General features: G+C 38.9%; 1 protein-coding gene across 6 annotated transcripts in view; it reads left to right on the forward strand.

Moving 5' to 3' along the window:
- The window catches only part of XPO4 (exportin 4), a 126,449-nt gene that overhangs the window by 40,876 nt on the left and 59,766 nt on the right, over nt 1-25,807 (forward strand). For 4 of the 6 annotated variants that reach the window (XM_055245025.2, XM_055245028.2, XM_055245026.2 and 1 more), the window contains exons 4-6: nt 6,117-6,255; nt 19,810-19,926; nt 20,648-20,801. In XM_055245025.2, the coding sequence (XP_055101000.2) occupies nt 6,117-6,255; nt 19,810-19,926; nt 20,648-20,801 (410 nt within the window). Of the gene's footprint in view, nt 1-3,056; nt 6,016-6,116; nt 6,256-19,809; nt 19,927-20,647; nt 20,802-25,807 lie in introns of those variants that run through there. The other 2 variants (XM_063619013.1, XM_055245029.2) reach the window with 2 other exon arrangements.

Consider the following 25,807-nt stretch of genomic DNA (forward strand, 5'->3'; position numbering starts at 1 on the left):
CAACATGGTGAAACCCCATCTCTACTAAAAATACAAAAATTAGTCGGGTGTGGTAGCACACACCTGTAGTCCCAGCTACTTGGGAGGCTGAATCAGGAGAATCACTCGAACCTGGGAGGCAGAGGTTGCAGTGAGCCAAGATTGAGCCACTGCACTCCAGCCTAGGTGGCAGAGTGGGACTCTGTCTCAAAAAAAAAAAAAAAAGAGGAAAACTATCAGCTACATAACTTTTGGGGAGAAATTGATTTACTATTTACCTTTTTTTATTAAGCTCCCCAAAGACCATGTATTCTTTTAAGAATAGACAATGCACTTGTATGTTTACCATTTGTGCAATTGAATACTTTAGATGTTCATTTCCAAAGTCATTGAAGAAAAAATTTTGTTACGTAATCAGAAATGTGTGTGCTTAGGAATGGTGATTAATGGCAATAAACATACACATGAAATTTAAATTTTAGAGTATACTGTCATGCATTTGTTTCTGTTGACTGTACCCTGGCAGTCTGAGTTAATAATATTTAATAATACATGACTTTAGCACTTTGTTAACTGCTGACTGCCTTATATACAAAAAAAAAAAAATACATGAGAGAACAAAGGCAAAGTTTCTGTAGCCTATTCGTGTTGCAGGTTTAGTGGATAATGTGTCCTGTAGGTAAATGGATATACATGTTTGTTAGGAGGACATGGCTAGTTTTTTTCCAGTTTTCATAGAATAAGGAGGTCTTGTCCCGGTTTGAAACCTTTCTTTTCTCTGTCATGCTGGATTGATTGATTGATTTTTGTTTGGTGGGTCTATTTGGATGTGATACTAGTTTGCTCTTTTGTTGTTTTTATTTGACCATATTTGCTAGACCTGACAGGACTGTTTTTCTTTTGACCCCTCTGTACATAAAGAAAGGTAAGTACAGGTGAGTAGAGGTCTTGACAATGTCAGCAAGTGCTTGTTCCGTTATTTTGTTCGTTGTTTTGCACACAGTGTAACTCAGACACATCAAAATTTGTATTATCAATTGCAACCATGGAAGAGGTATGTGTTTTGTTGAATTCTACTAAAATGATATTTGTTTTGATATTTTTCTTTACCCTATGAAAATATTTTGAAATCAATTATGGTAGTGCGCTTGTTGTTGAACACAAGTTGAGAAAACCTTCATGCTTATTTATATTTATGTAATAAAAGAAAATAAGCCTAAGGGCCTCTGTGTTTATAGAAGTTTATATGTGGGAAGGTTAAAAAAAAATTGTTTTTTGCCTCTAGGCCTAAAATGTTAGAGTTTTCTGAAGAGCAGTCTATTTATGTGACCTTGGGAGACTAACATAAAGTCTCTTTAGTATTCTGTTTTACCTGTAGATCAGGGACTTGGTACCCATCTCATATGGTTGGTGTCAGGAATACATGAGATAGTTCTGAGCACAGTGCCTGGTGGGGAGTAAAAGCTTTGGCTGCTGCAGCCGTCATCATCTGGACCAGCCTTCCTTAAGGAATCAGGGCCAGCAGGGGAGCTTCAGGTCAACTAGAGCGGTTCTTTTTTGTGGAGCTGTTTAGTTGTCATAGCCTTTTCTCCCCCATGTCCCCATCCCCCAGCCTGAGAACCACTGAACTCTGCAGACCTTGGTAGACTTAAATGTGTAAAAAATTTTCATTATGTATATGTGTCTGGTCTCTTATCCAAAATAATCTCATTCTTTTTTTTTTCCTTTTTATTTGTTCTTTTTTTTTTAAATTTTTTTTGAGACGGAGCCTTGCTCTGTTGCCAGGCTGGAGTGCAGTGGCGCGATCTCTGCTCACTGCAACATCCGCCTCCTGGGTTCATGTGACTCTCCTGCCCCAGCCTCCCGCATAGCTGGGACTAGAGGTGCACGCCACCACACCCAGCTAATTTTTGTATTTTTTTGTTTTGTTTTTTGAGACGGAGTCTCGCTCTGTCATCCAGGCTGGAGTGTAGTGGTGTGATCTCGGCTCACTGCAACCTCCGCCTCCTGGGTTTATGCCATTCTCCTGCCTCAGCCTCCCAAGTAGCTGGGACTACAGGTGCCCGCCACCACACCTGGCTAATTTTTAATATATTTTTATAGAAATTTTTTAAATATAAATTATATAAAATTTTTAATATAAATTATATAAAGTTTTTCTATAAAATTTTATATTTTATAGAAACGGGGTTTCACCGTGTTAGCCAGTATGGTCTCCATTTCCTGACCTCGTGATCCACCCACTTTGGCCTCCCAAAGTGCTGGGATTACAGGTGTGAGCCACTGCGCCCGGCCTAATTTTTGTATTTTTAATAGAGACAGGGTTTCAGCATGTTAGCCAGGATTGTCTCGATCTCTTGACCTCATGATCTTCCCACCTCGGCCTCCCAAAGTGCTGGGATTACAGGCGTGAGCCACCGTGCCCAGCCTCCTTTTCATTTTTTTAAATTGAGACAGGGTCTTGCTGTGTTGCCCAGGCTTGTCTTGAACTCCTGAGCTCAAATAGTCCTCCTGCCTCAGTACCCCAAAGTGCTGGGATTGCAGGAATGAGCCACCGTACCTGGCCCAAATTAATCTCATTTTAAAATCATTTTGATAATTTAGAAGCTAAAGTAATTAGTTTGATTGTAGAGTTGATTGTAGGGTTCCACATTGAAATAGCTCACATATATATATATATATATTTACACACACATATATTTTTTTTTTTAATTAAATTTTTTCTTTTTTTCTTGAGACAAAGTCTTGCTCTGTCGCCCAGGCTAGAGTGCAATGGCGCCATCTTGGCTCACTGCAACCTCCGCCTCCTGTGTTCCAGCAATTCTACTGCTTCAGCCTCTGGAGTAGCTGGGATTACAAGCACGTGCCACCATGCCTGGCTAATTTTTTGCATTTTTAGTAGAGAGGGTTTCATTCACCATGTTGGCCAGGCTTGTCTTGAACTCGTGACCTCATGATCTGCCCTCCTTGACCTCCCCAAGTGCTGGGATTACAGGCATGAGCCACCCCACCCGGCTTACATACATATGTGTATAAATATATATATATATATATATATTTTTTTTTTTTTTTGAGACAGAGTCTCACTCTGTTACCCAGGCTGGAGTGCAGTGGTGCAATCTCGGCTCACTGCAAGCTCTGCCTCCCGGGTTCACTCCATTCTCCTGCCTCAGCCTCCCGAGTAGCTGGGACTACAGGCGCATGCCACCGCGCCTGGCTAATTTTTTGTATTTTTAGTAGAGACGAGGTTTCACCGTGGTCTTGATCTCCTGACCTTGTGATCCACCCGCCTCGGCCTATACATATTTTTTATCTCAAACTTTTTTTTAAGAGACAGAGTCTCACTATGTTGCCCAGGCCAGAGTGTGGTGGTAAACACACCGTTTTTCCAGCAGAGGCTCAGTTAACATTTTGTCACATTTAATTTCTCTCTTATGTATATATACATTTTTTACCCTTAACTATTCGAGAGTGCCACAGACATCATGATACTTTAGCCTTAAAGTTCTTGAACATGTCTCTTCTGAAAGCATAATCTTAATACTCTTGATATAATTGGCATATTTATATGATCTAACAATTCTGATTCCATATTCTGAGTTTCCCAGTTGTCTGAATAATATTTACATCCTTTTTTCTTTTTATAGGTTTTTTTTGTATTGCAGTCTGTCACTTCAGATCTATTAATATTTGCTTTATTTAGGTACAGTAGGTTATTTTTTTAATCTAGGTGAGCCAGAGATTATACAATGTATTTAGTTGTCATGTCTCTTTTAATCTGGAATAATTGTGTGCTCTTTTTTGCCTTTCATGACACAGATATTTGTATCTTGTAGAATACCCTACAGTGTGGATTAGATTCAAGTTAAATGTTTTTGGCATACTGCATAGGTAGAATACTATAGGCTGTGTAGTAGACTATTACATAAATAATGTTGTGTACTTCCCATTAGATGCACAGAATTTTTTCTTTTTTATTTTTTTCCTCTTAATTGAAATAAAATTTGTATAGAGCGAAATGCACGATGCCCTTTATTAAAGAGGCAAGTGTAGCCTCGTGGTCAAGACAGGGATTTGCACCCTACTTCTGCCACTTAACTCTGCAATACTGGGCAGATTACTTCTTTGTGCATTAATTTTCTGATTTGATTTTTTTGTTTTTGAGATGGAGTCTCGCTCTGTTGCCCAGGCTGGAGTGCAGTGGCACAGTCTCAGCTCACTGCAAGCTCCGCCTCCCGGGTTCATGCCATTCTCCTGCCTCAGCCTCCCGAGTAGTTGGGATTACAGGTGCCTGCCACCACGCCTGGCTAATTTTTTTTGTTTTTGTTTTTGTTTTTTTAGTAGAGACGGGGTTTCACCGTGTTAGCCAGGATGGTCTCTATCTCCTGACCTTGTGATCCGCCCACCTCGGCCTCCCAAAGTGCTGGGATTATAGGCATGAGCCACCGCGCCCGGCCTTCTGATTTGATTTTTAAATGGAGTGAATAATAGTAGTAGTATCATGAGGATTAGATGTGTTGATATTTGTGAAACTAGTTCATATAAATTCTTGCATATAGTAAGCATTCAATAAATGGTAGCTATTATTTATTCTAATAATAATTTTAATTCTTGCCAGTAGAGATATTTAAAACTATCTTTGTGTACATTTGTAGTCATGGTCTTTGGCTTTATGTACATTTTCTAGTAGTAGTCGGTGCCTGTGAAATGATTCTGTCCCCCTAATAGTACAGAAATTCCCTTTGGCCAGCTAATATTCTTATGCATAGTAGGATCTCTGCATTTATTTGCTTAATGAATGAAAGATAAATGGTTCAAGTGTATGTTTTGAAGGAATGTTTTTTCACTTCAGTCTTGACGATAGGGAGACGTATTTATTCATCTGTATAAATATCTAATAAATGCATGTTATGCAGCAGGCAGTGTGCTTTGCATATGCTAGTGTGCATAGAATGGGTGGCTGATCTGAGAGCTAGTGAACCAGTAGTAACAGATATGTCCTGTCATGTGAGGGTGCTGTGGGAGCCCTTAGTAATAACTTTCTGGAGAAAGTGACATCACAATCTTGGGAGAGGGAATACAAGTTCAGAGGCCTGGAAGTCACAAGTGTGGAGTGAGGAACTGGAAGGTCAATATGTCTGCAGTTGTGAGTGTGTGTGGAAGGGCAGAAGTCAAGGAGAGGAGCAGCCACCGGTGGCTATAGGTGGGTGTCCAAACTGGGACACTTGAGAGTGAAATGAAGAACTATTAATAATTATTTGGGGCAACAGGTAGATTGAGGCTGTCCCAGGAAAGCTAGAATGGTTCCCACTGCTTATAAGCCATGTTAAGGGGTTTGGGTTTATTCCAGGGGCACATGGTGTTTGTATCTTTGTGGGATTCCAGAGGTTAGGTTATAAAGTTTGGGATTATGTTTTCTGATCCTTATCTTTCAGAAAAGATTGTGAAAAGTCAATTAAGTTTCTGTGCCCTTGTGGTCAAATGGGCTTGGTAAAATGCCTCCACTTGGGATGGGTGCTTCTGTCATCACATGGAGGAACAGAACCTAGATATGAACGTTTTGAATGTTTGTGTGTGTGTGTGTTTTACAATTTTATGTTTCCATAATGATGTATCTTGGATAGCTAGTATGTTTTTCTTTTCACATTAAAGGAAAATGGGATTTAGGATTAGATTAGTGGTTGTAGACGTAGGTTAGATCAGAATCTATCTTCAAACTAGTGGAATCTTAATCTTAGTGATTTTTTTCCCTACAAATATTTAACAGGGAGCTGACTTACATCTGTTGAACACTTCCTGGAGCAAATAACACTTGTATAGTGCTTAGTATGTACTGGGCACAGTTCTAGGAACATTTAACCCTTATAATAACACTAGTAGTGTTATTCTCATTTTACAGATGAGAAAACCAAGGCCCTGAATGCTAACTGTCTTGCCCAGGGTCATACAGCCCGTCCACAATGGAGCCTGGGATTGAACCCAGGCCTCCTGGCTTCGGAGTCTGTACATAACCCTTTGGCTCTACTACTCTCACATGTAAGCAATGTTGTTAGTAGCTTCAGGCATAGAGAGAAGTTTGGGAGTATTCTTGTATTAGATTTAGGTAAATTTTTCACAATGATTTTTATGTTTTACAGCCTTCAAAAGTATGTTCGGGAACAGATTCTACTAGCAGTAGCAGTAATTGTAAAAAGAGGATCATTAGATAAATCAATTGACTGCAAAAGCATTTTTCATGAAGTCAGCCAGTTGATTAGTAGTGGCAATCCCACTGTGGTAAGTGTGCTATTTGTATTTATAAATATTAACAATTTATATTTTCTGTTACACAAATAGCATTATAGCAAGAGTAATGGATATCTACATTAAAAAAGTGGAAAAGCTATCAGTCAAGCAATTTTCATTTGTTCAGGTTTTCTTCTAGTCTTTTTTTTTTTTTTTGAGACAGAGTTTTGCTCTTGTTGCCCAGGCTGGAGTGCAATGGTATGATCTTGGCTCACCGCAACCTCTGCCTTCCGGGTTCCAGCAATTCTCTTGCCTCAGCCTCCCGAGTAGCTGGGATTACAGGCATGCACCACCACGCCTGGCTAATTTTGTATTTTTAGTAGAGACATGGTTTCTCCACGTTGGTCAGGCTGGTCTCGAACTCCCGACCTCAGGTGATCCACCTGCTTCTGCCTCCCAAAGTGCTGGTATTGCAGGTGTGAGCCACTGCGCCTGGCCTAGTCTTTTTAAATGTATGTACATAATATAAATGCGGTGTACTTTGCTTTTTCATTTGATTCTGTATTTTCCATGTTGCCATAAATATTCATAATCATTATTTTAATTATTATAAAATATTACAAGCTAATATGCCATAAAGTTATTAGCCGTTTCTATTGAACTTTGTTTTGCCATTTCTAATAAACCTTTGACAGCTACTAGTGATTACAGAAATGTTTGAATAAAATAGAAAATATCTGACATGAAAATAATTAAAAGTTGCTGTCCTAATAGGCCATGGGACTTCAGGAGTTACTGTCAACTGAACAAATTAGGGGTCATTGTTCTTGGCTGAATTACTTTGGGAAGAATGGTTCTCCCACCCTCTCCACTCTCCCGTCCACCTTTTAGAGAGCTGGAGTTGTGCCTGTAGAGTGGCTGTTTGGTTGTAATCACTGTCCGAGGCAGGAGGAGTTGCGGTTGCTATTAATGATTAGGTGTGATTCTTTGTTTAACCTATCAACTTTTATCACTTGAATGATATTTAACTCATATAGAATTGAGATTGGTAATACTTGGCCATTCTGAGTCTCAGATATTACATCTTTAAGTATTTTGGGTAGCTTATTACCTTTACAATGTATTTAATCATTTTAAAGATATCTATGTGAGGCTAATATACCTCATAACTGTTTGTTAATTCCTTTTGTCTTCAGTGGCCCCTCAGTTAATGGATGTGATTTTAACGATGTTGGTTGATGCTTTGAGGTTGAGATGCGGTGGTGTATTTTAGGAGGGCCACATACATTGTCCCTTGCTTTCCACAATATCTTGGATCTCTTCTCTCCTGCCTTCCTGTCCACCACTTTTCACCGCACACAGCTATGCACTCAACTCACTCTCCCAGCCATCTGCCTCCACTCTGCTTAGGACCGCAGACTGATACCCCAGGAGTCTAGACCCACGGAATCTGTAAGCAAGCTGGTCAGGACTTTGGAACTTACTATATATACCCTACGTGTTTTTTGTTTTCCTTAGAAATTCATGAATGGTCATGTGTTTGTTCTTTTTTTTCCTTAACTTTATTGAGAAGTAATTTACATACATTACTATGTCTGTCTAAAATGCACACCTTGTTAAGTTGTGACTGTTGTGTATACCAGTAAACTCCCACCATAGTCAAGATACAGAACATTTTTATTTACTTCTTGATTTTTGATTGTGTGATATTAAGTTTTATGCCATTTTTTTGGGCAAATTTCCTCAAGAGTAGTGCTGTCCAGTAGAACTTACTGTGTTGAAAGAAGTGTTCTATGTCTGTGCTCCCCAATATGTAGCCACTACACTGGCCACTTGCGGCAGTTGCTCATGTGAAATGTGGCTAGGGTGACTGAAGAACTGAATTTTCTAATTTTTTAAATTTTAATTTAAATTCAAATAGCCACACATAGTTAGTGACAAACGTATTGGATGGTGTCGTTCTAGAGACTGATAATCTAATTTTATGGCCCTTTTACTTAATCTTAGTATTGTGAAATTTAATTTTTTTAATAAAACTAATAAGTTTGGAAGTACATATGTTTGAATCTTTACATTCTATAAGTCATTTTGATTTTGTTTTATGAAGTGGGAATATTTCTTGAAAGAAGAGTTCATATTAAATTTTTGAGGTGAAAATTATGGGGAGCTACTTTTTTTTAAAATTTAAGAGACAGGGTGTAATGCAGTGGTGGATAGCTCACTGCAGCCTCAGTCTCCTGGGCTCAACCAGTCCTCCCACCTCCCACCTTAGCCTCTCGAGTAGCTGGGATTAAGGTACAGGCTACTGTACCTGGGTAGGAAGCTATTTTTTTTCTTTTTTTTTTGAGACAGGGTCTCACTTGCTCTGTTGCACAGGCTGTGGAGTGCAGTGATATGATTACAGCTCACTGCAGCCCCGACCTCATGGGCTCAGTCTTCCCATCTTAGTCTGCTGAGTAGCTGGGACTATCGGCACAAGCCACCACTCCTGGCTAATTTTTAAAGTTTTTTTGTAGAGATGAGGTTTCACTATGTTGCCTAGGCTGGTCTCAAACTCCTGGGCTCAAGTGATCTCGCCTCAGCCTTCCAAAATGCTGGGATTACAGATGTGAGCCACTGCGGCTGGCCATGGGAAGCTATTTTTACTTAGAGTAACATAAATTGTGGTAACAGACACAGTCTCCATTTCTGATCAGCATGTCATGAGCTTTAGATAAGTCAATTGACTGCAAAAGCATTTTCCATGAAGTCAGCCAGTTGATAAGTAGTGGTAATCCCACTGTGGTTAAGTGTGCTATTTGTATTTATAAATATTAACAATTTATATTTTCTGTTACCCAAACAGCATTATAGCAAGAATAATGGATATCTACATAAAGTGAAAAGGCTATCAGTCAAGCAATTTTCATTTGTTCAGGTTTTCTTCTTTTTTTTATTAATTTTTTTTGCACACAAAACAACATTTTCTAAAAATACATACAAACAAAAAGATGCATATCAAACATATTAGGAAGATTGCACATGGGAAGACGGGGAATAGAAATGGGGGGTGGGAATTAAAGAAAATAAATGAGGAGGGACTTTGTATGGATCAATGAATAACTCAATCTTCTATTTGACAAAGAAGAAGGAGCAGGAAGAGGAAGAAAAAGAAAGTGGGATAAAGGATCAGAAAGGGAGGAAAATAGAAAAAATTAGAGTATGACTCCAGGGTAGACCTGTTTTGTTGTCGCTGGGTTGGTTGGTTGATTTGTCAGTTGTATTTTTCATATGTTTCGCCATGTTGGCCAGGCTGGTCTTGAACTCCTAGCCTCAAGTGATCAACCCGCCTCGGCCTCCCAGAGTACTGGGACTACAGGCATGAGCCACCACGTCCAGCCCCCACATTGCTTCTGGCCTCTGTGGTAGACCTCCCAGACGGGGCAGCCGGGCAGAGGCGCTCCCCACATCCCAGATGGGGCGGCTGGGCAGAGGCGCTCCTCACTTCCCAGACGGGGCGGCCAGGCAGAGGCGCTCCTCACTTCCCAGACGGGGCGGCCGGGCAGAGGCGCTCCTCCCTTCCCAGACGGGGCGGCCGGGCAGAGGCGCTCCTCACATCCCAGACGATGGGCGGCGGGTCAGAGGCGCTCCCCACTTCCCAGACGGGGCAGCCGGGCAGAGGCGCTCCTCACTTCCCAGACGGGGCGGCCTGGCAGAGGCGCTCCTCCCTTCCCAGACGGGGCGGCCTGGCAGAGGCGCTCCTCACATCCCAGACGATGGGTGGCCGGGCAGAGGCGATCCTCACTTCCCAGACGATGGGCGGCAGGGCAGAGGCGCTCCTCACATCCCAGACGATGGGTGGCCGGGCAGAGGCGCTCCTCACTTCCCAGACGATGGGCGGCCGGGCAGAGGCGCTCCTCACTTCTTCCCAGACGGGGCGGCCGGGCAGAGGCGCTCCTCACTTCTTCCCAGACGGGGCGGCCGGGCAGAGGCGCTCCTCACTTCCCAGATGATGGGCGGCCAGGCAGAGACGCTCCCTACCTCCTTGACGGGGCGGCGGCCGGGCAGAGGCTGCAATCCCAGCACCCTGGGAGGCCAAGGCAGGCGGCTGGGAGGCGGAGGCTGCAGCGAGCCAAGACCATGCCACCACACTCCAGCCCGGGCAACACCAGGCAACACCCGGGCTCACCGAGTGAGCGAGACTCCGTCTGCAGTCCCAGCACCTCGGGAGGCCGAGGCGGGCAGACCACTCGAGGTCAGGAGCTGGAGACCAGCCTGGCCAACATGGCGAAACCGCACCTCCAGCCAAAGGACAAAAACCAGGGAGGGGTGGTGGCGCCCGCCCGCAATCCCAGGCAGCCCGCAGGCCAAGGCAGGAGAGCTGGAGGCAGGGAGTCTGCAGCGAGCCTACTGTACTCCAGCACGGGCAACAGAGGGAAGAAGAAAGAGAAGAAAGAGAGAGAGAAAGAAAGAAAGGAAAGAAAGGAAAGGAAAGGAAGGAAGGAAGGAAGGGAAGGAAAGAAGGAAGAAGGAAAGAAGGAAGCCAGGTTTTCTTCTAGTCTTTTTTAATATATGTGTATAATATAGATGTGGTGTACCATGCTTTCTCATTTGGTTCTGTATTTTCCATGTTGCCATAAATATTCATAATTATTTAAATGTTATAAAATATTATAATCTAATATACCATAATATTCAAATATACCAAATATAATATTACCAAATATTATAAGCTTTGTTCATGAGATGCTGATGCTTCAGCAGTGTCTACATGAGTTGTATAATGGTAATCTTGTCATTTCTATGAATTTTGTTCGAATTTGCTTCCAAACTAATGGCCATGTGCATTATCCAATGGTGGTCATCATCAATAGCCTGGGGAAAAAGAAGTGGTGGATATACTTAGATAAAACTAGCAGAGAAAAGGTTTGCAACTGAGGCTGCTACTTGGAAATATTATCCTTGCCCCCAATGCCCTGAATCAAGTTGCACCTCATATTTTAGATTTCACTGAAGAACATCTTGTTTCATTTTGACAGTCTGCAGTAAAGGAGTCCAGCTCATTGTGATAGACAGGATTTAAACTTGAGGAACATTACTAGTAACTCTGAGATCTATCTATTTATGACTAATGCCTTTCCCTTGTTAGTTTGGTGATCATTCCAGCCAGGATTTTGGTATTGGGGTAGAATTTATGCGGCCTGCCCTCACCCCCTACAAGTAGCTTGTTGGCACTGGGACGGCGCAGGTGAAGGATCAAGAGACCCTTGCCTCTGTCAGGAATGAGCACATACTTGGGAACTGAGTTCTCTGCTTCCTTTCCCCTTGGGTAATTTGACCCAGCACAAAAACTAGTCCCACTGCAACCTGGCAATTGGGTTTTTTTGGAGCCACTGAAATAACTGATCTTCTGAGAATGATTGGAACAGATACAGCTGTTGAGTTAGAGAAGATTTTGCTCTCTTCACTTTGAGAATAGTGGATAAATGTAATATTCTCATGAAAGACTCCAAAGATTTTTTTTAAAGTCAAATTTCTCTTTCTTTCTTTCTTTCTTTCTTTCTTTCTTTCTTTCTTTCTTTCTTTCCTTCCTTCCTTCCTTCCTTCCTTTCTTTCTTTCTTTCCTTTTCTTTCCTTTCTTTCTCTTTCTCTCTCTCTTCTTTCTCTCTTTCTCTCTTTCTTTTCTTTCTTTCTTTCCTTCATTCTTTCCTTCTTTCCTTCCTTCTTTTCTCTTTCCTTTTCTTTCTTTTCTTTTCCTTCCTGGGTCTTGCTCTATTGCCTAGGCTGGAGGGCAATGGTGTAGTCTTGGCTTACTGCAGCCTTGACTTCCCCGTGCTCAGGTGATTCTTCTACCTCAGCCTCCTGAGTAGCTGGGACTATAGGTGCATGACACCACACTGAGCTAATTTTTTGTATTTTTGTAGAGACAGGGTTTTGCTATGTTGCCCAAGCTGGTCTCGAACTTCCAGGCTCAAGCAGTCTGCCCACCTTTGCTTCCCAAAGATTATAGGTGTGAGCCACCATGCCTGGCCTAAAGTCAAATTTGTAATACCAGGGCTGAGAACTACTATAATAGTAGGAAATCAATATACTTCAGTGGGAAGTAGAATTTAATTTCAGTGTTGCAGAATGAAATTTATTTTGGCGACTACATTAAAAACATTAAATGCGAAAAATATTCTCTATATGACAGATTAAATGCATACACTGTCCCTATTTGTCCTTGCCCAGTAGCTTGAAACTAGCTCATTAGGAAGGCCTAAAAAATGAAGTTGAGACATTTTCATATATCATCCTGTCTTCTTGGACTGTTAAGAATTTGTAAGTGGTTCAAGAATTTACTTAATATTTTCTTAGTCTCAGATATAAATGACAGTGAACAAGATGATTAAAACCTCTGTAAGAAAGGAGAATGATAACTGATCAGAACATTGATTTAGTATTGGCTAGAAACTTTCTTTATAAAGGTGATTTTTAAGAGAGATTTGAAAAGTAGAGAAAATTAACTAAAGGTTTTCTATAGATGAAGAAAGGGTTGACCTCATGAACCATTAAATCAGGTAACTAATTTTCCCTTCACACCTCTTCTAGAAGGACATTTCCATCAACCTTCATTGGCCAGAAACTGTCTGTATGTAGTCTGGCTTTTCCCCCTTCGCTTTTGAAGTATATTGGTTTCATTTGTTTGTTTTATTGTTTTAGAAACAGGGCCTCGCTCTATCGCCTAGGCTGAAGTGCAGTGATACGTTCATAACTCACTGCTGCCTCGATCACCTGGGCTCAAGTGATCCTCCCACCTCAACTTCCTGAGTAGCTGGGACTATTGGTACGTGCCACTGTACCTGGCTAATTTTAAAATTTTTTTGTAAAGATGAGGTCTCACTATGTTGCCCAGGTTGTCTTGAGCTCCTGACCTCAAGGTGATCCTCCTGTTTCAGCCTTATAGGTGTGAGCCACCACGTCCAGCCAAGAATTGATTTTTGATGGTCCATTTCCCTGTACTAGTCTCATGTTTGCATTTATACAGGTTTAGGGGCAGTGTAGTATAATAGAACACTGATTTTGGATTCACACTTGGGTTTAAATCCCAGCTCTGCCATTTATTGCTAACCTCACTTAAATTAACTTCTCTAGGCATTAGTTCACTAATATGTAAAATAAATGTGATAATATTCACTTCTATTCAGCAAGTATTTGTGCTCTCTCCCTAGTAGTCTCTCACTGCTTTCTTCATAGAATCTTAGGAAGTGAACTATAATAAATCATGTGTTTTTCTCTCAAACAATATTTCAAGTATGGAAAAGCAGAAGAAAATATTTATGCTATGAGTGAAAACTAATCATTTGTGTGTTTTTTTTTTTTTTGAGACAGAGTCTTGCTCTGTCGCCCAGGCTGGAGTGCATTGGCATGATCTCAGCTCACTACAACCTCGGCCTCCTGGGTTTAAGTGATTCTCATGCCTTAGCCACCCGAGTAGCTGGGACTACAGGCGCATGCCACTATGCCCGGCTCATTTTTATATTTTTAGTAGACATGGGGTTTTGCCATGTTGGCCAGGCTGGTTTCGAACTCCTGACCTCAAGTGATCTGCCCATTTCAGCCTCCCAAAGTGCTGGGATTACAGGTGTGAGCCACCACACTCTGCCAATTTGTGTGTATTTTTTAAAAATACAGGTAACCAACACATTAGGCTTTCTTTAAATGCTTTCAGAAAAAGACTTGGTTCTCTACAGATAGTTTTATGGAAAGATTATATCTAATTTGTATAAAAAATGATGTATTCTTAGTTAATTTATGCCTGTATGATTATTAAATAATGTTATTTCAAGCTTGTGGGCAGTTATGATGTTTTCCTTCCATAATTATAAAGGTTACGTGGTTATTTCATCTCAGTTTGCAGTAGTGTCAGACCTGCTGTCAATACTAATTTGGGAGGGATATGGAAACTTGCCTTCCTAGGAAAGTAGCAAAATTTTTTATTTTAAGCTAAAATTATAATCTATATTTAAATATATAATTCATATTAGTCTTATTTCCTTTGAAAGCAGTAGGCATACGTTAAATCACTTTTAAAGCTGTTTAATTTAGCATTTAAGTCTCCGTTCTTCCTCTTTGCCATACTAAAGAGAAGTGGGTGAGAAATTCACTTGTCTACGGCAGCCCCTGGATGTGATAGCCAAGTTAATCTCTCTTATCATAAGTCTCATTGATGTTTGCATAGAAGAGCAGCTGGAAGTCTGCTTTATGTATGGCAACCTTTCATAAAGTTTATTCTTGGTAATAAAGCTCCTGGGGTAAGAGCCAGGCTATTATAAGAGACAATCCTCTCTCTGAACAAGAGTATTTTATTTTGTCAGCTGGAGTTAGTGTTTGAGTATCTTGGGCTTGTGACAGTAAGCTGGTGAGTAAGGCAAGCTATCTCTGAAGGGCATTTTTTCACTAGCTTGAAATTAATGGCTTTTGCTAGAAATAAATGAGAATGCTGGTCTAAGAATTTCAATGTGAAGATAAGAGTTACTTAAATTGTTAGCCAGCGAATTAACTTGTGAATTTTCAGTACTTCAATGAAAGAAGACAATTAGACTTTTTTTTTATAATCTTGACACCTCATTGCATTGTCTTCTACTTGTTTGACATATTAAAAACTTTCTTGTAGAAATTTATAAACAACCAAAAAATAGGGAACACATCATTTATTTTCCAACTTCTGTTATGTTAACATAGTGCTGGGCATAGAAGTAAACATTGATTCATTAATCCAAACAGCATTTACTGAACATCTACTATATTGGTTTAGTGATACAGCTTCAGTTATAGCTCTCTTTTTTAAGTGGTGTAACACATTTAGTAATTTTAATTTTGCAGAATGTAGATCATCATCAAGGAATAGAATAAAAAAAGCTGAAATAGGTGGTTGTAATTTTTTATGATAATGATAAAAAATACAGCTGCTACTTTACCTTCTTGTAACCTGGTGTAATTACATGGTATTTTTAAGCATTATGCAATTTGAGCCTTAGGACAATTATGCAAATTAGGCATGGCAGAGGGTGGTAGCCCTCATTACAGATGAGAAAGCTGAGGTCAAGGTACATGAAGGGCTGTGACCACAGTTATTTGAAGAAGGAAATCTTGGACTGTTAGAGCCCAGATTTTCTAACTGATTCAAACAACAGGATTCTTGTATTGGACTCCTGAAAGAGTCCTGTAGAGTGTTTTTATTTATCATTTATTTTAGATGTAATTTTAATAAATTTTACTTGGTTTCTAACTTGTGAGCAAATGAAAACGATCCATTTAGAACTACCTGTTAGTGGCAGTTAAATTGCCAGCAGCAGTGAATGATAGACAACAACAAAGGATGACTGAGAAAAGCTATGAAGCAGACATAAATCAACAAGCACTGGGATCTGGCACCACATTGCCAATGGATGGAAGGCCCCTTATGTTTTAGTAGCTTCCAAGTAGTCACTTAACTATAATACCATATAATAATTATCATAGAAATAATTCCTTAAGAAAAATTTATAGGAAGTTTCATTAAAAATGTTTGCTTGCTGCATTTATAAAATTAGCATATTAACTTAATTATGATCTTAGATAAGTGAAGTATTGTTGTATTAACCTCTTAGAAGTCTTAAGATTGGTATTTTATACTGGGTAAATTCCTGTGTATTTTAGTATGGCAATCTTCTATCAATCAGTTAGTTAGTCAACTTTGATCCAAATTCACTGACTTTAGTTACTACAGCTTTTGTTTCCGGCTGTCTTAAGTATCAGAGCCACTGTCTCTGATATGGAAAAATATCTAGCTCTGACTTTGACAAAAGCCAGAGAGGCAGCACTTGAAGATACTGGTCAGTAGAGGGTGAGTTAGGGGGTAATGCACTCGGGATGCCCATTGAGACCTAACAGTCTGAAGGAGGCAGATAAGAACATTCTCCAAGGGTAAGAAAAGCTAAAGCTGGTGATCTCCTCTAGGCAGATTTGATGCTTTAATTTTTTTTCTTTCCTCTCTCTGTCCTGGGAAGAAGCTGTCCTCTGTTCTCCCTTGGGAGTTTTATTTTTGGCTTGCTTCCCTAGCTATCTTCATTATAACACAATGTGAGAGTAACTTCATTTTAAGGGGACTTAATCCATAATTAAATATTGAAAATGAGCAAACATATTTAGAAGTGAGTCCTAGACATTTAGTGATATGTTTAATTCCCCTATGAATAGGAAGAAATACTTTGTTGATATGTGTTGAAGTACTTTGCTCTCTTAATGTATAATCAATGTTTAATTATTCATCATTCCCCAGGAGTCTCTATTCATTTGGCACCTTTGAGCCAGACCAGTGTAGTATGATTAATATTTATGATAGTAATCTCATATTCCTACAGGATTTCCAATTAAGGAGAGCTTATACTATTTGGTATATTTTAATGATGAAAATATCCTATTGAATTTTAGTTCTTTGGAAGCTGATAATTGTAGGTACAGTTAAAGCCAGAATATTTGATTTCTTGCAATACCTCTAACAATGCTGTATGATAATTTATTTTTATGTATTTCTTAAGTCTTTAAGTGGTATATTTAAATAGAACACACTTGTTTTTAAATTTTTTTTCTTTTTATTTCAAGGTATAAAGTGGAAAAGTAGAATGTAAAACTATATGGGTTTATATCAATGGTATATAAAAATTTATATCTGTGCATCAAAAAATTGGAACGCTATAAACGTTACAGTAATAACTCCTGGATGGTAGGATTGTAGACAATTTTATTTTCTTTGTGCTTTTCTACAATTTCTAGTTTTTCTAAGATGGAAGTATATTTTTGTACGATGAAAAAATTATTTAAAAACGAAAGATTCTTGTGTGTTCAGGGGGCTAAGTCTATAATTGCATTTTGTTCTAAATTCTCATCGATTAAGAATGTACTTGTTTTTATGGGTGAATTTGTACTTCATTAGTGTGGAAGTTTGCTGTTTTGGAGGGATATATTCATTGCTGTAACTAAAAAGCAGTTCCATGCCACCAGGGCTCCTTGTTTTGTCTGATGAAGTTTGTAGTTGCAGGAGTAGCTTTAGCAGGGCTTTCACCTGTCGTTGCCGTGCCCCTCTCCTTCACTCATTTGTTTCTCATCTTGACCATAAACCACATGTTATCTTGGGAAATGTTTATTTCATGTGAAAAAGTAAAGCTTTTGTGAGTACGTATGGCTGTGATCATTAATTAGAGAGATGTTCCTGAAAACTTGAATATGGTGATAGTTTTAAAATAAGCCATTTTGTAGTGAATGCAGTAAAACACAGTCTGTGGAAAGTTGTAAATTACTTGTGAAAAATTAGTATAGATTATTTATTTGTAAGAATAAGAATTTGTTTAATGAGTGCTTCTAGGTTCTTTCAGCTTGCAGGTTTTTATATGTTAGGTGTGAATTCTGTTTTTAATAGGTTATCTCATCTGAGATTCAGAAATTAATTTCCTTTTTTAGTAAGACATGTTTTCTCAAACATTTAGATGTGTTTATAATGTTTTATTGACTGGAGTATTAGAAAGGATAAGTGAAAAGCCAAGTCTAAATGAAAAATTGTTTTCAGGATCCTAGGATCTTGGGATTCTTCGTTAGATCATTGTGAATTAAATTTTTTCTCTGAAGCTCATTAATTTGATTTAACATCTACTTTCCCCACCAAAGCCTAGCTGTGTTTAAAAATCATGTTTATAGTTGATCCTGATGTTATTTAAATGTGTCTGTCTAATGTTAATTGCTGGCACTATAATCGTTAATCATTTTAAAAGAAAATTTTTGAAAATTAACAATTTTGTTAACTAAAAAAAGAAGGGATTGTACTTTCTGAATTTTTGAGATCGCTTTAAACAGTAAAATGACAGAAATATGTAATCAACTGTTTCTTTCTGTGAGAGGCCTTAGTGCCTGGCTTCTTTGTCTCCAAGTGCCTGGGGCCATACAAAGGCAGTTAAATGGGTTTCTTGAAGATTTTGGGAGGAAGGGACATTTTTATATTAAGTCCTGTATATTTTGAAGTAAAATTACAAAATGTGTGTGTGTGTTTATGCCAAACCAGTAGCATTCAGAGAACTTTTATTGTTGCAGAAGGCAACAATATATACCATATTGTATCATAATCATACCCCTAGATTTGCTAGAGAATTTGCATTTACTTCCAAGTGTGGAAAAGTCTGAGAACCTTCTTTAATGTATGGAGTTTTGTGCCTTTCATAAATAATTAGCTATATAGTCATGCTTGTTTTAGTTGACATTAAGAGGCAAATAAGAATTTAACTTTATGTTTACTTTTTTTTTCTTTGAGACGTAGTCTTACTCTGTTGCCCAGGCTGGAGTGTAGTGGCGCAATCTCGGCTCACTGCAACCTCCGCCTCCCAGGTTCAAGCGATTCTCCTGCCTTGGTGTCCCAAGTAGCTGAGACTACAGGTGCCCGCCATCATGCCCAGCTGATTTTTTTGTATTTTTAGTAGAGACAGGGTTTCTCTATTTTTAGTGGAGAAGTTGGCCAGGCTGGTCTCGAACTCCTGACGTCAGGTGATTGCCTGCCTCGGCCTCCCAAAGTGTTGGGATTACAGGCATGAGCCACTGTGTCTGGCCTATGTTTACATTTTTTAAAGAAAAATTTCAGACATATACAAAATGGACAGATAGTCTATTAGTCACTCATGGAACCATCACTCACCTCTCACCTTCAACAGATATTTCATGCCAGTTTTTAGGAATTTAGTATCATTAAGTTATTTGCTAAGATTTGCCAAGATAAGTATCTGTAAGGTCAAGGTACTGACATCAGAAGCATTTCTGAACAGAGATGTTGCAGTTGGTGGGTGGGTATGACTGTGTTCAGCTGTTGGATAAGCTTGCATAAATAGTATCATCTTGACTTTAATCTTTCGGTTGTTCAGAGGTAGTGTGCATATTTCTGTTTAACTCCTGGAAAGTTGCCAAAATAATTTGTATCCTCTTTCCATCTTTGGTACCTTGACTGTAAATAGTCTGGGAATAAAATCAATGAGTTGATATTAGGAGCCTGTTGGATAGAACCAATGAGAAGAAAAATCTTCATTTTTCTATTTAAAAAACTTTTGGGTATTACCTGGCTATAATATTTTGGACACTATAAAATCTATTTCGCTTTTCATCTATTTGGGAATGCATTTTACAAACAGAACAGGGGGTCAAACAAACATGGGTTGAAATCTCAGCTGGCCTTAGATAAGTACTCCCAGTCACTTCTCTCAAATGTAAAATGAGAATATAGATTGTTCTGCGAATTAAACAAAATAATACCTTCAACATTTATTATTTTAAAATATCGTTTGAATTCCACTGTTGAGTAGGAACAGTGTGTCCTGAGTTCAAGTCTTAGATGGATTTGTATAACTGCATTTGAGGAAGTACTATTAACGCTGACCAGACCACTTAGAAAGGAGAGCTAATATTTATTTTGTCATATCTGATTTTCTGACTAGTTGTTATAAGATCTAAAGATAATAGTGGAAGATCTAAAGTTAGGGAGAAAATGTTCTATTATGTTTGAACAAATGCATTGAAACAAAGCATTGAAACAGTAATGCCTCACAATTATTTCTTATCAAATAATTACAGCAAACTCTGGCCTGTTCTATTCTGACTGCGCTATTGAGTGAATTTTCAAGTTCAAGTAAAACTAGCAACATTGGATTGAGCATGGAATTCCATGGTAACTGCAAAAGAGTTTTTCAGGTATTGGTAGTTTTGTTCTTGAGTTTTAATTATTGGATCATTCACTTTTTACTCAATCTATTCCTAATGACATGAGAATATTTATTTTATGTAGTTGAATGGTAGCCTGTACTTCAGGATTTGTTTTGTGATTTCAAAGGATATAGTAAACTGATAGGTTTGGTGAATGTAGTTGATGGTTTAAAATTACTTGTTTAATTCTAGTCTTAAAAACAATACTTCTATAAAGATCTTTAGTTTATTATTTATTACTTATTGTGTTTAGATATAACTAATTCAATTGAAGGGACTCTGCTGGCCTTAAAAATAGGTCTGGAAGAATGCCAGAAGGCCGTGTATTTCAAATGTTATTGCAGATGGTGCGGGCTCTTTGTCTTGTATGTATTGTTTGGCTCTGGAGTAAAGTTATGTGAAGGCATTGGCTTAAATCCTAGGGCTCTGCACTATAGCAACTGACTCCTCTGGCTCCGCAGTAGTTGTCAAAGACTCTCTTCTCTATGGAAGTAGCATTTATATTCAAGTAAAAGTATTCCAACTGGCATCACTTGAAAGCATACTGCGATGTAAATTACAAGTAGAGGCCTAAAAATGGAACACGTTCTTAAGGAAATGGTGTTTTCCATTGGAAATTTTAAGGTGTTTGTTTTGTTTCATGATTCTAAAAGGGGATACATTTTGAATAAATTTTTCATATAAAATATTTGTGATTTATTGACTGTAGGAAGAAGACCTTCGTCAGATCTTCATGTTAACTGTTGAAGTTCTGCAGGAGTTCAGCAGGCGGGAAAACCTCAATGCTCAGATGTCTTCAGTATTTCAGCGTTACCTTGCACTCGCCAATCAAGTCTTGAGCTGGAACTTTCTTCCTCCAAATTATATCCTTTTAACAAATGAATAGTTTATCTGTGGTAATTTTCATAGGTGACTTAATTACAGCTTGGAGTCTTTCACCTCTGCAGCTTTTATAAAACATATTGAAAGAAAATAAGATTTTTTTTTAAGAAATAGAATTTAATTTCTTTATAATGCCAAAAGACAGTGATACTAGGATAATACTAGAAGATTTAACAGTTTATTTACTCCTTTGTAGAAGAAGTTTGAATACGTAGAAACGTGGTAGATGACTGAGCTGTTGCTAATTTAGGATTAGCAATATTCTTTGGGAAGGAAAAGGAAACAGGTAGAAAGTACCTTTTAAGAAACTGAATCATTTTTTCCTTGGACAAGTAATTATGTTTGATTTTTTTGACTGACTGAAAGCTAGTTTGGAGTGCTCTAATTTAATCTTCATGGATGGTGATGTTGTTCAAGTGTAGGTAATAAGTTAGTAATATGTTTATTCTTCAAGGGCCTTTACCAATATAAAAAAATGAGAATTTTGTTTTTAGGAAATTATTCAAAAGTTTAAGTGGGTTGTATTATCAGTGCATATATCTGCTTTTTAAATTAGTTACTTAAAGTAGAGAAATTTGTATTTCATAAACTTTAAGGAACTGCTGTCTCATTTACTATGCTAGGACATCTGCTGCCTGTTAATAATAATAGACAGTGGCTACCCATTTGTTGTGTAAAGTCCGATAGATCTGGATTCAAGCCTCTGCTGATCTTAGGCAAATCACCTGAACCTTTCTGAGTCTCAACTTTTCCAAATGTAAAATGGGGGTATGGATTGTTGTGTGAATTAAATGAAACAATACATTTAAAATAGTCAGGAGTTAGTTACTATTTATTGAGCTCTTAATAGCCTCCGTGAATTAAATAGTTAATTATATAAATAGCTGTCTTTTGTACTCTTCTTTGTTGATCTAATACGCCTCTGTGTGGTACAGGAAATTTAATGCGACCTGTTCTAGATGTTTTTAATCTGAGAGTCTGTTCAGGAGAAAAAGACTGATGATAAGCAGACAGGAAATAGATGTGAAATCAGATCAGAGATCTAGGATGGGACTCATTTTTATTGTAACAAGAGCCAAGAGGAGCTACATTTACATACATAGAAACTCGCTAATTATTTGTGGCTGGTAAAATTATGACATTTAAAGGAGTGTGGTGGGGTGTAACTCCTTCTTCCATTTAAACTTAGTCTATTCACGTAGTAGAATATTAACTGTGAAGGGCTCTGTCAGGTAAAGTGAGTCTGACTCGTGAGCTCTCCAAATTTCTTTCCCAAAAGCAGTCACTGTGAGCTGCTGCATTATCGGGCAAAGCTTACAGTAAGGTCAGTCACTGTTTCCTTTTATTCTTATTCTGTAATCATCTTTCTTCCAATAACCAACTTTTTATCTTTAATATATTAACTAATTCTTTTTGGTTGTCAAGAGGTACCTACTTGCTTAGGTTTGCTTTTTAAAAAATTTCCCCTTTGAGTGTTTCAATATTTTTGTTCCAGGTTTTTTGTTTGTTTGTTTTTTTAAATAAAGTTGGTAAGGCAGACTTTATTCAGGGGAGCCAAATGGTGATAGATGTGGGGACCACCACAACAGGATCTTGCAGCTGGGGAGAGAGATTGGATTCAGCTTCTTGCTCCAGTGTTTTCAGTGGGGAAAGAAAAGATATTGAAAAACCTTGAGACATATTTTAAAATTATCAGTCCATATGGAGCTATCAAAATATTAATTATATATGTACGGAAAAATTAACAAAAGTTACACTGCATATATTTTAAAGTGTCTGTTTTAAGGGAAAATATAGTTGATAGAGAGTGACTTTCATAAAAAGAAATAGTTCTCTGGGAGTTTGGAAACAAAGCTTGAATAAAAGATACACACACACAAAATATTTTATAAAGTACTTAGATAAAGCTTTGGAAAACCTGTCATCTGAAAGTGATAAGCAATACTGCAGTGTTGCCAAAGGAAATAATTCCTTGTTTAAAGAAAGTATATCTTGGTTTTTGACTTGAGGATATTTTGCTTCATGGCTTACGAGTGAGTTCTTGTATGACCTTTTCATATAGTGCCATTTGTTGGCTGACTGCACTACAGCTAAGTATTCTTTGAGTGGATTAGCTTTAAGTGTGGGAGAAAGAACTTGGCAGTGAGATTAAACTAAGCTACAGATTTAGCACTCATTAGGGAAGTCAATTTCAAGGAACTCTATTCTGACTAATTTCTAATTTTGGAAATTACCTGGAGATCTACCATTCAATCAGTAAGGAAAGAATGGAATAATTATGCAGCCTTGTACCATGGAGAGAGTCTAAATAATCAAATTTAACTTAGTTTAAAAGGGTTGAATTGATGCCTTTTAAAAGATGGTTTATCTGCTGGGTGCGGTGGCTCACTCTTGTAATCCCAGAACTTTGGGAGGTTGACGTGGGAGGATTGCTTGAGTCTAGGAGTTTGAGACCAGCATGGGCAACATAGCACAACCCTATCTCTACAAAAAAAATACAAATATTAGCTAGGTGTGGTGGTGTGTGCCTGTAGTCCCAGCTGTTCGGGAGGCTGAGGTAGGAAGATTGCTTGAGCCTGGGAGGTTGAAGCTACTACAGTGAGCCATGATCATGCCATTGCACTCACCCTGGGCAACAGAAGAGACGCTGTCTCAAAATAAAATAAAATAAAATAAAATAAAAGGTGATTTGTCTCTTAGGATAGACAAATAGTAAATCATGGAAAATTTGTGTATTTAGTGTTAAATATTTTGATAATTTAGAATGGTATCATGTTAAATGAGCGGTGTTAAATTATCAGTAACAATCCCCATTCATAATTTTTTCTAATCTGCTTTCTTTTTTGTATCTATATTTTATATTGAGATAATTTTATTTTTATTTATTTATTTATTTTTGAGACAGAATCTTGCTCTGTTGCCTAGGCTGTAGTGCAGTGACACTATCTTGGTTCACTGCAACCTCTGCCTCCTGGGTTCAAGCGATTCTCATGCCTCAGCCATCCAAGTAGCTGGGATTATAGGTGTGCACCACCACACCCAGCTTATTTTTGTATTTTTAGTAGAGACGGGTTTTATCATGTTATCCAGGCTGGTCTTGAACTCCTGACCTCAGGTCGATCCACCCGTCTTGGCCTGCCAAAATGTTGGGATTACAGGCATGAGCCACCACACCTGGCCCTGACTAATTTTTTTGTTTTAATTTTTGTGGAGATGGAGTCTTGCTGTGTTGGCTAGGCTGGCCTCGAACTCCTGGCTTCAAGTGATTCTCCTCCTTCAGCCTCCCAGAGTGCTGGCATTACAGGCGTGAGCCACCATGCCCAGTCTCGATAATAGTTTTATTGAGATGTAATTCACACACTATAATATATACCCATTTAAAATGTATAATTCAGTGTTTTTTAGTATATTCATAGAGTTGTACAGCAATAATTGTCAGTAGTTTTAGAACATTTTCATCATCCCAAAAAGAAACGCTGTGTCAATTAGCTGTTAGTCTCCATTTCCACCTTCTCCAGTCCTTAGCAATCACTTTCTGTCTATGCATTTACCTACTCTAGACGTGTCGTATAAATGGCATCATATAATATGTAGTCCTTTGTGATTGGCTTCTTTTTTGAGACGGAGTTTCACTCTTTCCCAAGGTGGAGTGCAGTGGCACGATCTCGGCTCACTGCAGCCCCTGCCTCCTGGGTGCAGGCGATTCTCCTGCCTCAGCTTCCTGAGTAGCTGGGACTATAGGCACACACCACTACGCCCTGCTAGTTTTGTATTTTTTAGTAGAGATGGAGTTTTGCCATGTTGCCCAGGCTGGTCTCGAATTCCTGTCCTCAAGTGATCTGCCCACGTCGACCTCCCAAAGTGCTGGGATTACAGGTGTCATCCACTGCACCCATCCTTGCTTCTTTCACTTAGCATAATGTTTTCAAGATTCATCCATTTTGTAGCATGCAGCATCAATCAGTTCTTCATTCCTTTTTATTGCCATAATGTATGGATATACCACTTTTTTAATCCATTTATCAGTTGATGGACAGTTGGGTTGTTTCCACTTTTTGACTATTATTAACAGTGCTGCTATGAGCATTCATTTATAATTTTTGTGTGGACTTAGGGTTTCATTTCTCTTTGGGAGGCCGGGGTGGGAAGATTGCTTGAGGCCAGGGGTTTGAAGCTGCAGTGATCTATCATCACACCACTGCACTCCAGCCTGGGCAACAGAACAAGACCAAAATGTAATTTCTTTTTTTTGAGACGGAGTCTTGCTGTATTGCCCAGGCTGGAGTGCAGTGCCGTGATCTCGGCTCACTACAAGCTCCACCTCCCGGGTTCACGCCGTTCTCCTGCCTCAGCCTCCTGAGTAGCTGGGACCACAGGTGCCCGCCACCACGCCCGGCTAATTTTTTTGTATTTTTAGTAGAAACGGGGTTTCACCATGTTAGCCAGGATGGTCTTGATCTCCTGACCTCGTGATCCACCCATCTCTGCCTCCCAAAGTGCTGGGATTACAGGCGTGAGCCACTGTGCCCGGCCCCAAAATGTAATTTCTTATAGAAAGTACTGTATTAATTGTGACTATAAAATATTGGGAACACCAGCTGAAGCTGACTGAGCAGTGGCTGTAGGATGTGCATAGAGAGATACTGACAAAATAATACAGAGCAAATATTTAGATATTAATATTTAAGGACATTAATGCTATCATAGTTAATAACTTGTATTACAGTGTTCTTAGGTCAAGATTTACGCTCATACAAAGTTCCACTAATGAAATCATAACTTGGCTGGGCGCAGTGGCTCACGCTTGTAATCCCAGTACTTTGGGAGGCCAAGGCCCGTGGATGGCTTGAGCTCAGGAGTTTGAGACTAGTCTGGGCAACATGGCAAAACCTCATGATGTGGTTTGACTCAGTGTCCCCACCCAAATCTCATCTTGAATTGTACTCCCATAATTCCTGTGTGTTGTGGGAGGGACCTGGTGGGAGAT

The sequence above is a fragment of the Symphalangus syndactylus genome, chromosome 15 (genome assembly GCF_028878055.3).
Source record: "Symphalangus syndactylus isolate Jambi chromosome 15, NHGRI_mSymSyn1-v2.1_pri, whole genome shotgun sequence".
Classification (NCBI taxonomy): Eukaryota; Metazoa; Chordata; class Mammalia; order Primates; family Hylobatidae; genus Symphalangus; species Symphalangus syndactylus.